Source organism: Lampetra planeri, chromosome 5, assembly GCF_965212315.1.
Source record: "Lampetra planeri chromosome 5, kcLamPlan1.2.h2, whole genome shotgun sequence".
NCBI classification, from domain to species: domain Eukaryota; kingdom Metazoa; phylum Chordata; class Hyperoartia; order Petromyzontiformes; family Petromyzontidae; genus Lampetra; species Lampetra planeri.
The window spans coordinates 1,692,578-1,707,306 of record NC_136111.1 but is presented as its reverse complement, the minus strand read 5'-3'; the positions used below and the strand labels follow the sequence as shown (position 1 = coordinate 1,707,306).

At 56.1% G+C, this 14,729-nt stretch overlaps 1 protein-coding gene across 3 annotated transcripts in view; it reads left to right on the top strand.

Moving 5' to 3' along the window:
• MSRA (methionine sulfoxide reductase A) overlaps nucleotides 1-14,729 on the top strand; it is a 94,971-nt gene that overhangs the window by 74,466 nt on the left and 5,776 nt on the right. For 2 of the 3 annotated variants that reach the window (XM_078594026.1, XM_078594025.1), the window contains one exon: nucleotides 6,595-6,701. The exons of the other annotated variant lie outside the window; for it this stretch is intronic. In XM_078594026.1, coding sequence (XP_078450152.1) covers nucleotides 6,595-6,701 — 107 coding nt within the window. The remainder of the gene's footprint in view (nucleotides 1-6,594; nucleotides 6,702-14,729) is intronic. 3 annotated transcript variants of the gene reach the window in all.

The following is a 14,729-nucleotide window of genomic DNA, read 5'->3' as shown; positions in this document are numbered from 1 at the left end:
TCTGTAGCTGCATGTGTTTGTAATGGGGAAGCGGGAGATGCAGCGGTTAGCGCGCTGAGCTATTAACCCAGCGACCCCAGTTCGATTTTCGCTCACGGTCAACACCAAGTGACGATTATCTAAATTGGTCCTTGGCCTCCCCTAGGTTGACTGAGCCGCAAATGAGTACCTGGTGCGGTGTGTAAACATCGCGACTGAGGGGATAGCTGGCTGGACGTGATGCACTCACCGCCTCGTCTGCCTTGGTGACCTTCATAGCTGCTCGCTAACAGCTCTTGCCCCAACAGTCTGTTACGGCTATAAGGGGGATCTTTGTCTTTGTTTTAATGGGGAGGACTGTAAAGTCTCGTTTCAGCAAAAGGACGCAAATGCGTAGGCACGCAACGCTGCGTCGATTCGTCACTGAACGTCGATTCTCTCGCTTGCGACAAGCGCGTCTCGCAGTGCTTGTTTGTCGTTACCTGCCTTGTGAGCAGGCGCCAGGCAGTTGGCAGCACACGCTTTGAATAAATGTGGGTCGCCAATTAAACTGTGAATTAACGGCAAAGCGCAATTCCAGAAGTACGCGAGTCGGCGGGCTATCGGGCCGCACTTAACCATCCGGGCAGCGTCAAGAGGATGTGGCTTCTTGCGCTCGTATTAATGTAAGGTCGCCATCAAGTTAATGGTGTCAGCGCCGCGTGTGTCGTCTTTGTCTCTTCCCGGCCCTCGGCGCCATAAAACCATCCAACCTGGTTATTTGCGACCCCGCTGCCAGTCGTCTGACCCCGCGACCCCTGACCTCCGCTGTCATGCGCTCTGCCTTTTGATTAAATTGGCCTTGGCAGCCACACATCTCGGGCTGCCCGGGAACGCGCGTGCGTTCGTCACGCACGCAGAGAAGCCGTCACGCACGCGGGCAAAGATCGCCCGTGCAACCCACGCAGGCCGTTGGGGCAAGGGCTGTTTGCGAGCACCTATGAAGGACGGGAGGTCGCGCGCAATAGGATGGTATGGCAAACACGATGCCCGACCGCGTTTGTCTCCTCAGTGTCGATGTTAACACATTGCACCAGGTACTCATTTGAGGTTTAGTCGACCTAGGGGAGGCCCAGGACTGGCTCAGATATTTATCACTGATTCGCCTTGTTCGTAGCGCAGCGCGCCAACCACTACACTGCCGCGCACACAAATACACACGCAGAGACACACGCAGAGACACATGCAGAGACACGCGCACAGACACACACACACACACGAGGTGTCAACCACAAAACCACGGGGTCCCCCAGCGAAGCCGCACCGCTCGCCGCTATGCTCCCACACCGTGGGCGAGAAGAACGCTGCCACCTTGACGTTCTTACCACGCGCGGCAAAATTAAGTGTTTAATCCTGCGCCGAACATCGGCGTTGCCGACGCCACGTGGGCAAACCGCACGCGGTGCCCCGGGCGTTTTTTTGCCGGTTTTTGAAAGAACCGTGTTCTGGAGTGAGAATACCGCAGTGCGGAGCCGAGTGAGGTTCCCGCGCAGGCGGGCGGGCGCCAGATTAAAACTAGTGCCGCGAGAGTTTGCGCGCGCTCGTGACGGGCAGGTGTCTGCCGAGCGGCGAGGGCTGTAGGCGGGCGGCGGCTAAAGCCGGAGATGAATGGGGACGCGAGCGAGGGGAAGCGGCCACGTCCCGTCGAGGGCCCCTCGCGCCGCCGCTCACCGGCGGGGCGGCGCGGGAAGGAATTACCGGCGGCGGCCGTGGCAAACAACTGAGGCGTTGGTGTTTAATTGTGTGCGCCGTGAAAATAGAGTGCGTGCGATGGCACGAACGGCGTGGGCGCACGGGTGCGCGCTCGCTGGCACGCTACGCACCCACGCGTTGCGCAGCGTGGAGGGGCACACAGGTGTGCGGGGGTGTGTGTTTGTATGTGCAGGTGTGCGGACGACCGCGATGTGTGCGTGTGCATGAGCGACACAGGTGTGTGTGTGTGTGAGCACGCCAGCGTGCGTGGTCGGTACGGGGAGTGGCGGCGCCGTGGTTGGCCCACTGCGCTACGAACCCCGAACGATCCGAGTTCGATTCCCGCTTGCGACCAATAGCAGTGGCGAATATTTTAACCGGTCCTGGGCCTCGCCAAGGTCGACTCAGCCTAAAATGAGTACCTGGTGCGATGTAAACATCAGCACCGGGGAGACAGACGGCCGGGCGTGGTGTTGGCTCGCCCCCACTTGTGCCGCGTTCGCTAACAGCACTTGCCCCAACAGTCTGTGCTTTGTCTTTATGTGTATGTCTTGGAGACATTGGTGGTGTGGGTGTGTGTGTGGACATGTATATAGGGGATAAGTGTGGGCCGTCTGCGTGGTGTGTGTGTGTTTTGGAGATTAGTTGGCCATGTGGTGTGTACGGAGGGGGCATGTGTGCTGTGGGTGAATGTCTGTGTGTCGAGGGGAGCGGTATTGTAGCGGTCGACTCGGCCTCAAATGAGTACCTGGTGCGGTGTGTAAACATCACCACTGGGGAGACAAAGGCGGCCGGGCGTGGTGCTGACCACCCACCCACTGGTGTGCCGTGCCTGCCTTCACAGATGCTCGCTAAAAGAACTTTCCCCAACAGTCTGTTAAGGTCAATCTAGATTTGAGGTTTTCGTGACTGCAGGGATCCATACTCTTTGGTTCTTTCGGTAAAGTCACGTCGGTATAAAATAAAATGAATTAAATCACGACGCTTCGTGATTTAATCTGTTAAGGCTTTAGAAGGGGATCTTTGTCTTTGTGCAGGAACCAAGTGTGGGGTATGTACAAGGGCAGGTGTGTGTGGACTTGTGTGTGTGTGTGTTTACACTGGGCAGACTGTGTGAGTGAGGAGGACCAGTGTGCTGCGTGTGTTTGTGTTCAGGGGACGGATGTGCGACGTGTGTGTGCGCTTGTGTGTACTCGTGTGCGTGTCTGCGCTGTGCAGGAGACAGTTGTGCCGTGGGCCACGTTGTGAGCGAACAAGTGTGCCATGCTGTGCGCGTTCCGCGTTGCAAATTCAAAATGATCACGGGCCGCTGAGATTGCACCGTGCGATTCCTCGTCATCAAAGACCGAACAAAGTTAATTGCAGGCGGGACAAAAAAAAAACCCAAGGTGAGTTTTAGACTGTGAACAAGTCTAGTTCGGGAGGTAGGAGAATTTAGACGGATTCTGAGCAACAGATGCAAATCTGCGGAGAAGTAAAAGTGATGGGGTGGATGTGTGATTGTTATAAATAATGAACGCCGAGGGTGGGGGCACAGCGGGTAGTGGTGGTGGGGGGGAGAGAAGCTGTGCGCGACGACGCGAAGAAAGGGGAGAGACAGAGGGAGGAGGATTAGAATGCCAAGTGAGAAAATGTAAGTCAGTGAAATCCGTGAAATATTTAAAAAGAATAAAAATAGAAGCCACCTATTACATTAATAATAATAATAATGCCTTAATTATTCCGATACCGATTACCTCTAGGGGACAATGGGGGAACTTGGTATGAAGTCTGAAAAAGGTTTGGGCTCAAAATAAACACGGGAAAAATAAAAGCTTGCGAATTCAAATATTTGTTGGCTAGACACTCGAAGAAAATAAATGTTTACCTCGGGAAATTATTGGAAGTTGATAGCGAGAACATTTTTCGAATGGAAGCGAGTAATATCGGGATGGGAGAGCTTTTTGAAAATTGGATCGCGAGAGTGAAAAGCAGCATTCCAAGTGTGCCTCACCAGGAGAAGGTGCAGTCGGTGCGTGCCGCCCGCCCGCCTGCCCGCCCGCCGCATTGCGCGTGGGGTCAGGGATACGAACACCGTCCAAACGGAGCCAGCGCCGAGGAGTGCGCAAAAGCAGCGTGGAGAGATTCGCGCTCGCACTTTCACGGAGATGCGGAGACAGAGGAGCGGTGCCGCAGATCGGAACACAAACGCCAATCGGAGACAACGTGTCGGCTTAGGCAGGTGACGTGACCAAAGCGATAATGGCCGATGTTCGAGACTGGTGGTGGTGGAATGTTTCCGAGGGCACGACCGCTGTGGAGATGGAGCGATGAGATCGGCTGCGCGTGTGGGAGCCTCGCGGATTGATGCACGGGGAATGTCGATTATGCTGGCAACCGTTCGTCCAGCAGTGGCTAGATGATGGTTCATGATGATGGTGATGACCGTGCCGTGTGCGTGTGCTGCGTGCCGTGTTTCTGTCGGGGTGATTGTGACACGGTCCGTGCCGTGTTTTGTGCTACGGACCCGGCGACACCAGTTCGACTCCTGCTCACGGCCAACACCGGTGACGATTATCCTGGGCCTCCTCTTGGTCGACTCGGCCTCAAATTAGTACCTGGTGCGCTGTGTAATCATCGCCACTTGGAGAGACGAAGGCGGCCGGGCGTGGTGCTGGCCACCCACCCCCTCGTGTGCCGTGCCGGCCATCATAGGTGCTCGCTAACAGTACTTGCCCCTACAGTCTGTTAAGGCTATGGGGACGGGGAGGGGGGGATATTTTGTCTTTTCCGTGTGTGAGAGTTTACGGGCACAGAGACCGGGCTTTGTGACGGTTCCACAATGGACGGGCGCGACCGTGGCAGATGTAATGGTGGCAGCCCGTGAAATGCGACTGTTAATTTTTATTTTATTTTGTCGCCAGCGCTGCCGCTTTGATAGCGTACAGCGTGTCCTTCATCCACGCCAGTCCCCAGAGAAGTGACCTTGAGCAGAGAATGCTTTTTTAATATTAAGAATTTGTTTTTTGAAGGCACAGCGTATAATAATATGCCTCGAATAGCAGCGCTGACAAATAATTGTAGTGCGCTAATCTTAATAACCTATTAGCTATGACATTACTTCTCGCCGAGTAAATATCATTGCATCAATGGCCAATTACAGAAATAATTAAAGGAAGGCTAAAAAAAAAATCGATAATTTAAGAAGTGTGATTAATAGACCGAATGCTGTGATGCATCGCTGCGAGGAGTATGTTAATTGATTTTCATGTTTGGAGGAAAATTTCCGGGCAGTGTGCGGTGCACGTCGCGTGAATAATGCGGCCTCTCCCGGCGATCTGCGGGCAGCGCAGTGGCGGCCTCCCAGAATACCGTGCGGCGGCGGCCGCGGTGGAAGTGTTGGCTGCGCAGAATAAAAAATCCTCTAGTCCAGCATTTCTCAAACCGTGGGTCGCGACCCTTCCACCCATCCCCCCCACCGCCCCCATCCCCCCCATCCCCCCCCTCTGCCCCTTGCCAATCCGACACCCCAGGAGGTCACTTTGTCAATATCGGCAGAGGCATGGGCCGTCTTGTTTAATTGCCAGAATAAAATCACGTTTGAGTTCATCGATTGTGGGAATTTCTCGCGTTCGGTCGGAATTTCTCTCGAGTCTCAAGGCTACGCGCCTTGCAGTGCCGGCAGCTGCAGCCGTTGCCCCTGCGGTGCACGGACCGACGTCCCCACGTGTCTCCCGCTTGAGATGAGCGCATCGATTTAAACGTTTAAAATCACGAGGCCTACACCGAAGGAAAAGCCTCCGTGTTTGAATATCGTGTGCGTGTGTGTATATTGTGCTTCTATAGATATTATACTTCGGGATGAATTTTTTATGTTACCGATTTGGATTTTTTATTTTTAGAGGCCATTGTGGATTTTTTGATGGGTACTTTTTCGGATGATCGACACTTGTGTGTTGATACCACGTTGGCAGGCTGGCGGAAGTGAGTGAGCGTCATCGCATTCGTGATGTCATCCGAAGCGAGAGCTTTCTTTGATCGTCCACAATGTCGTCTGAAGGCCTGGTGTTTTGGATCAATCCCACAATTGAGAGCACCACCACAGCCCTGATGCAGTAAAACTCCGGCTGGCTGAACACCAGATAGAGCCGGATTCCGTACAAACGTATTCCCACGGGACAAGGGCTCCCCCCTGTCAGTCCAGCTAGCCGGTGTTTCACTGTCTGTTACAAACATATGCAGGGTCCAGGCGTCACACACACTGTGGCGAGAGACCAAGTGGGGCTCGCCGTGGAGACGAACTACCACCCGCCATCGCTCGCTTGCCAGGAATTTGCCTGTGATGAAATCGGCTCGTGTGCCGGTGCCCGGGCGCATTGCGTTACGTCGCAGGGGTGGGCCCCGAGAGATGGCGACGGCTCGAGGAAGCCTTCATCCAGCAGTGGATTGATCACCGTTGATGATGATGACGATGGTGGTGGTTGCGCGCTCGCGGCTAGCGGTGCCGTGCCATCTCGGCGGGCAGTTTGCGGCAGCCGCACCGCGCGCCGCTCGGCGGGACCTTGAGGTTTGTGCTCATTGTGTGAAATACCACCGCTCTTTAAAACATGAATTAAATAAAGGAGGCAATTTATTGCGTTCCTAACCCTCCGCCGTGCGGTGGAGTGTCCTGCACACTCAGCGATCAAGAGAGCCCCCGTACGCGACGCCTCTCGATGCACCGGCGCAGACCTCTACCACTCCGTATCTACGGTGCACGGAGATGACAGGGAGAATGTACGGCGTGATTGCCGGCGAGCGATCTGTACAACGCGTCGCTGTGCCTCTCCGATGCGAACTGTCGCGCATCTGTGCCGCCCCCTCCCCTCCGTCCCTGCGATCCCACTGACACGGACGCGCGTGCAGGCATGCGTCAGGGCAACGACGTTGGGACGCAGTACCGCTCGGCCGTCTACACGCACTCGCAGGAACAACTGGCGGCCGCTAAGACCTCCAGGGACGCGTATCAGAAGGTACGGACGGACAAAGTGCACGCGGACACAAAGACAAAGGTCCCCCGTGCAGCCACACAGACTTGTTGGTGGAGTCCTTTTAAGGCCGGCCTGCACGCACACGCACGCGCACGTACCCTGTTCACACGACCACGGGGGGAAGTGAGCCGGTCTGCTTTATGAGCTGTGCGAAAATCAGTTTTTGCGCATTTCAGTTGGTGCAAATTTTAAGGTGAAGTTAATTTGTTAGAGGTCAACGCCAAGAGGCCATCTCACCATCCACACTAACACACGCTCACACACACTAACACACGCTCATCCACACTAACACACGCTCACCCACACTAACACACGCTCACCCACACTAACACGCTCACCCACACTAACACACACTCACCCACACTAACACACGCTCACCCACACTAACACACGCTCACCCACACGCTCACCCACACTAACACACGCTCACCCACACTAACACACGCTCACCCACACTAACACACGCTCACCCACACTAACACACGCTCACTCACACTAACACACGCTCACACACACGCTCACCCACACTTACACACGCTCACCCACACTAACACACGCTCACCCACACTAACACACGCTCACCCACACGCTCACACACACGCTAACCCACACTAACACACGCTCACCCACTCTAACACACGCTCACCCACACGCTCACCCACACTAACACACGCTCACCCACACTAACACATGCTCACCCACACTAACACACGCTCACACACGCTCACCCACACTAACACACGCTCACACACACGCTCACCCACACTAACACACGCTCACCCACACTAACACACGCTCACCCACACTAACACGCTCACCCACACGCTCACCCACACTAACACACGCTCACACACACTAACACACGCTCACCCACACTAACACGCTAACCCACACTAACACACGATCACCCACACTAACACACGCTCACCCACAATAACACACGCTCACCCACACTAACACACACTCACCCACACTTACACACGCTCACCCACACTAACACACGCTCACCCACACTAACACACGCTCACCCACACTAACACACGCTCACCCACACTAACACACGCTCACCCACACTAACACACGCTCACCCACACTAACACACACTCACCCACACTAACACACGCTCACCCACACTAACACACACTCACCCACACTAACACACGCTCACCCACACTAACACACGCTCACCCACACTAACACACGCTCACACACGCTCACACACACGCTCACCCACACTAACACACGCTCACTCACACTAACACACGCTCACCCACACTTACACACGCTCACACACACTAACACGCTCACCCACACGCTCACACACACGCTCACCCACACTAACACACGCTCACTCACACTAACACACGCTCACACACACTAACACATGCTCACCCACACTAACACACGCTCACCCACACTAACACACGCTCACCCACAATAACACACGCTCACTCACACTAACACACGCTTACACACACTAACACACGCTCACTCACACTAACACACGCTCACCCACACTTACACACGCTCACCCACACTAACACACGCTCACCCACACTAACACACGCTCACCCACACTAACACACGCTCACCCACACTAACACACGCTCACCCACACTAACACACGCTCACCCACACTAACACACGCTCACTCACACTAACACACGCTCACACACACTAACACACGCTCACCCACACTAACACACGTTCACCCACACTAACACACGCTCACCCACACTAACACACGCTCACACACACTAACACACGCTCACTCACACTAACACACGCTCACCCACACTTACACACGCTCACACACACTTACACAGGCTCACCCACACTAACACACGCTCACCCACACTTACACACGCTCACACACACTAACACGCTCACCCACACGCTCACACACACTAACACGATCACACACCACAGCATTATCCAGCTACACCATGAACAGTAGCATCGTGACGGAAGCAACTGAGCATGTAAGAATTAGAAACGGCGTGGTTTTCAGGTGGAATCAGAATTCACATGTATTTACTGGCGCACAAATGCAACTGCATCTCAGAGCGCTTTAGATGTCGCAAACACTCGCACGCACGCATGTCCGCCCTCTCCCACGCTCGCTCACTTGCTCTCACACGCACTTACGCTCTCTTTCACGCTTGCTCGCTCTCCCGCACGCACGCGTGTGCTCTCTCTCATACTCGCTCGCTCTCACAGACGCACACTCACGCCGTCTCTCTCTCTCTCTCGCTCACTCGCTCTCCCGCACGCGTGTGCTCTCTCTCTTCCGCACGCTCGCTCGCTCACTTGCACGCCGCCTGTTTGTGGATTCAAATCCCCTGCTGGGAGTGCGAGTCAAGAGCCCGTGCATTAACAACCTGAAATAAATAAAATAAACCCCCCATCTCCCGGGACAGCCCCACGGAAATTGGATGCAAATTGCCGCCGCGTTGCGCCGCGGACACCGCCGCACAAAATGGCAGCCGGCCGCCCCTATTAGCCGTCGGCGGCCATGACTGTGCTCGCGCCCGCTCCTCCGCAGATCGGGCGGCGCTAATCAAGTGGCGGTTGCCCGCGCGTGGTAAACGAACGGCTCGCACGCAAATACCGCCGCCGCTAATGTCGCGACAGTTTTCCGGTTCATCTCCTGGACAGGGCTTGTGGCGGACGGAATTTGGCGGTGGGAGCGTTTGTGAGTGTTTGCGACGAAGGCTGCATGCAGCAGGATTTGTCCGGTCGGTGCCTCGGGCGACTGCCTCCCGCTCTCTCTCTCGCTCTCTCTCGCTATCTCCCGCTCTCTCTCTCTCGCTCTCTCGCTCTCTCTCACTCTCTCTCGCTTTCTCGCTCGCTGCATCTCGGCCATGATGGGAGGCTGTGGGTATTTGTAGCCATCTTGAATTTTCACGGCCATTTTGTTGCCGTTTCATGAATTTTTATGACCGCGATGATTTTTTTTCTCTTCGGTGTTTTTCGGTTCGGTTGTCGCTCATTCTTGCCGTAGGTGTACGAGATTTGCTGTCTCGGGGGGTTCTCGCCCTATTAGAATAAAGGTTCTTAACTCTACCATTTTTGTTTGGGCAGCAACAAAAATATTTTTTGCAAAAAACGGCACCCGCTTTGTGCCGCTGAAAGAGTGGCTGGTTGGAGGCGTAAGAGAGAGGAAATGTCAGGGAGAGGAAACGTAAGAGAGAGGAAATGCGACGGAGGGAGAAGGATTGTGCGCAGTGCGTGGCACGCGCCTGTCCACCTGCGCCGCAGCACAAAAAGAGCTCAACCGTTTTTTGCGCATCGTCTTTTCGGCCATTCGAACGTCGCCCTGCTGATGGGGAGCCTGTCCCCGGCGCGTGGAACGAAACGTTGGACACCGTGCCGAACTGGCGTGCGCTAAGGCCCAAAAACACGTCCGTCGTAGAGCCGCACTCGAAGCGTGCGTTGAGATTTAGCGACGACGGACCGGCGAAGGGCCGCACCACGGCACGATCGCGGGACCCTCGGCAGCAGCCGCAGCAGCAGCAGCAGGAGGAGCGGGAACCATTTTACCGCCGCGGCTGCTCCGGCGACCGCGAGCTGCCGAGTGCAGCGCCGGCGGTGCGGCAGCGCCGATCGTCCCTTCGTGCGAATCGGAGGCAGCGCTTAATGGCGAACGGTGCCTCTCCCCCCCCCACCCCTGTCTCCCCCCCCACCCCGCCCGCGTGCCCCCCACGTTCCGCCAGCCCCCCCCCCGCCCCCCTCCCCCGCTCGCTCGTGGCGGTGCTGACGTGATGGATGAGCTGATCAGACCTGACACGGGCGGCCCATCTGTCCGCTCGCTCGCCCTCGCTCGCTCCACGTCGTCGTCGTCCCCCCGCCCCCAACCCGCCACCCCCCCCCCCCCTCGTGTGCCGCGTTGAGCGCTAATGGTGAGCGTGCCTCGAGGTTAGAGGGGAGAGGGAGGACGGGCGGCGTTATTAGCACGGAGGAGGATGGCACAAGCTGCGGCCTTTGTGAGCCCACACTTTGCGACCATTGCCCCTGTGGCACGTCCCCTCCTGGCCCCCACGGGCCGGGGCCTGCGCTGGCGTGCGGTGGTCGAGGCTCCAATGAAACGGGGGGGGGGGGGTGGGGGCGACCGAACCTATTTGTTTATTTACCGCTTGTTGCGTCCACACGCTCCGCTGTGGGCGACGACAAACTTCGAAAGAGGTTTTTTTTCTTCTTCTTCATTTTTTACATCAAAAGTAGAAATCCGCCGAGCGGGATGCCGTGATGTAACGATTTATGTGGATGCAGCTTTGCCATAATTGTCATCAGGAATTGAAGTATTTGCATTCACCGGACTCGTAATCGCCTCGGCAACGCACGGAGCGCCTTACATCTCGTCTCGCGATTTTCTGGGCTGCGATTGATTCAAAAATCGATAAAAAAAATTGTCTATCGCCTTTGTCTCATCTCATTATGCGTCCCGTTTGTACACCGTCGTCCCTCCCACCGCCACCCCTCCCCCCCCCCCCCCCAATGACCTCGATCGTAACATTCAAATGTAATTTGCGAACACTGTGAATGATCGATTCGCACTCCCGCGATCCGACGCACGTAGCCTGAGCGCAAGAAAGAATCGATTTCAGCCAACGCGTCGCTGCTGGAGGACTCTGATCGAAGCACACGCTCACCTGCGCACGCACACACGCGCATGCACACGCGCATGCACACGCGCATGCACACGCGCATGCACACGCGCATGCACACGCGCATGCACACGCGCATGCACACGCGCATGCACACGCGCATGCACACGCGTGTGCGATCACTCCGTCGGGCTCAGATTCTGGTACAGCGTTTTCTCTTTTTTTTCCTTTCCCCGCGCTCGGTATTTCTGTCTCGTCGTGGGACCGGACACGACTCCCCAGTTATGGCTGAGATTAGAGCCGGCAACCATCAATTATGCATGAGCGCGCTCTCCCCATTGTGAAGTTCCCAGATAATAACGCGTGCGCGAGGACGCCTCCTCTCCTTCGCTGGGCGGGGGGGGGGCGGGGGGTGTGCGGGGCAGCATCCGGTGGCGAACAGACGGGCGAGCGGGCGAGCTGATGAGCTGACGAGCGGGGGGCTGGCGGGTGAGAGGGCCGGGGGTCGGGGGGGGGGGGCAGCAGGGGAGGGGGCTGCTCCATCCTCCGCAGAATTGAAAAATATCGATCGGCCCGTACCCTCGTTGGGTGCCGTCGCGCGAGCGCCGAGCGCCGAGCGCCAGCCAGCCCGTGCCACCCGGTCTCACGTGGGGCGGCACGTGCGAGCGGTGGCGGCCGGCGTTCCCGCGGACACATCCTTTAATCGGCTTGCCGCTGCCCGCACGCGCGCCTCTAATAGCTTTAACGCCGGCGAGAGGACAGGCTGTTCCGATTCGAACCGGGGGGGATGCGGCATGCAAACTGCTTTCTTTGTGAAGCGGCGGCGGGGGGGATGTGGTGGGGGCGGTGGGGGTGGCGGTTATTTTTGTTGCGCGGTAATCGCAGGTTTTGCGTGGCACCGCTCTCCGCCGCGTGCTGCGTCCCCGCGCGAAGCCCACCTACGCACAAAGACCCGCGCGCTTGCGCTGGAGTTTTACTTTTTGGGTGAATCGTGACACATTCCATCAATTAATTGCCTTAACAAAACAAAGCCTGTGACCAAAACTGACACTGCATGAGAGTTTGCGCAAAATAATTAGGGAGAAAGTGTTCTGACATTTATTGAATTTGAGAATGTGGGATGACACGCTGATATGTATTTCTTTCAACAAAGATGTTATTTCACTTATTGGTGGAGTGGCACTAAGGATGTGTGTGTGGCTGGATGGCTGGGTACATCAATGACTAAGTAGCTGTATAGGTGGTTGACTTGGTGGCTGATTGGCTGGATGGATGGGTGGGTGGCTAGGTAGGCTGCGTGGCTGGGTGCCCGAGTGGATTGAGTGGATGGTTGGCTTCGTTGACTGCTGAAATGGCTGGATCGTGTGCAGTGTCTGAGCATGCGAGAGGGTAGGTGGTAGATAGTGGGTGGGTGGTCGCGTGTCTCGTTGTGAGAGTGGCTGCTAGGCAGAGCCCTGCGATGGCTCTCCCACGCCGCCGTCGCTGCTGCTGCGTGTGGACGTGGTCAGCGCGTGGGCTCTGTGCCGGGCACGGTTGAGCCGCGTCGGAATGCGGCGTCCTGCTCACCGCCTCGGTCGAGTCTCTTGCCGCTCACCCTCTCTTGGTGCTCTGGCATTGCGAGCCCCATTGACCATGCGTCACACTGTCTCCCTCCGTCTCCTGCCTCCTCCTCTTCCTCCCTGCATCTCCCTCCATATCCCTCCATCTCACTCCATCTTTGATGCATCTCAATCCATCTCTGATGCATCTCCCTGCATCTCCCTCCGTCTCCCTCCTCCCCCTGAGATAATCTTCTTTCGCTTCAAGCTTGACCACCGCTCGTACACTGATGGCAGCCGACTGTGCATCTATTCTCATTACGTTCAAATCCCCTGCGCGTGCCTTTAACCCTAATCAGAACCCGTGCCTTTCTCTCCGCGTGCGCACGCACGTGCGTGTGTGCATGCGTAAGTGCACGCGTGGCGCTACTGGCCACACCACCCCCATCGTCCTCACCAGCGACACCTTGCCCCAACAGTCTGATGAAGCCTGTACGGCACTGAGATTCGTTTTATTTCTGTACACGTACATGTATCCCGGTCCTCTCCTCAGTCGACTCAGCCTTAAACGAGTACGCGTTGTGCAGTCAACCAACGCCCTCGGAGACGAAGGTGGCTCGGCGTGGTGATGCTGGCACCACACCCCACTCGTGTGGCCAACCCTGACCCTTAATAGGTGCTCACTAACAGCGCACGCCTCCCCAGCCACAGCCGTGTATGGCTGTGGGGAGGGAGGATTTCTGTGTACACGGGCGCAGCAATGCGGACTCTCACTCGCAGCTCCGGTCTTTGTTCCCGGACGCTTTCGCCCGTGCACGCACGCACGCATGCTTACACACGCGCACGCACGCACACGTGCGTTATCACCGCGCAGCTTGGCGCGATGTTTAAATCTACCGCAGTGCGAGAGACGTGCAGCGATTTGGTCTTCTCTCTCTACGCGGTATATACTGTTGGTTATCGCCTCGGCCTCGGCGCCTGCGTTAACTATCGGCTTATGCTAATGTCGCATTGATGGCCTCGGAATTTGGAGTCATAATCACAGCCGTCCCCCCACGGCACTTGCCGCGACCGTCGCGTCATCGCCTTGTGTTTGCGTGACCTGCCCCGGTGGGTCACGTGTGCAGGCTGTACGCCCGTCGTGGTGGTGGTGGTGGTAAATGTGTAAAACGTCACCACTCGGGAGACAAAGGCAGCCGTGCGTGGTGCTGGCCACCCCACCCCATTCGTGTGCAGTGCCGGCCTTTATAGGTGCTACTCGCGAAAAGCACTTGCCCCAACAATCTGTCTTTCGTGATGAATGTTGTGCGCATTGCTGCTATTATTTATCCACATGTTGGAACAGCAACAACAGTAACAACATCAAGAGTCGCACGAGTCTCGCCGGAACACTGCAGTGCACACTGGTGGTGGATATTTTGTTTTTGTTTGCAACTCTTTTCAAGTTGAAATTCACAGTAAAATGCCAACAATAAAAACCACCAGACGTGTTTCACAAGTACATTTGTTTTATACTAAAAGATAAAAAAAGAATTGCTTTATAAAGAATGGGACATCAAATACTGCTCATGTATTACACTTGCGTTTTATTTTTGAGCACAGATTTATCGCTCGCTGGAAGGTATAACAACAGACTCCCTGGTGGCGATTATCTGAAGCGGTTCTGGGCCTCCCCTAGGTCGACTCAGCCTCAAATGAGTACCTGGTGCGGTGTGTAACCATTGTCACGAGGGAGACAAAAGCAGCCGGGCGTGGTGCTGGCCACCCACCCCCTCGTGTGCCGTGCCGGCCTTCATAGGTGCTACTCGCTAACGGCACTTGCCCCTACAGTCATTGTGTGGCTACCACACGTGTGTGTCTTTGTC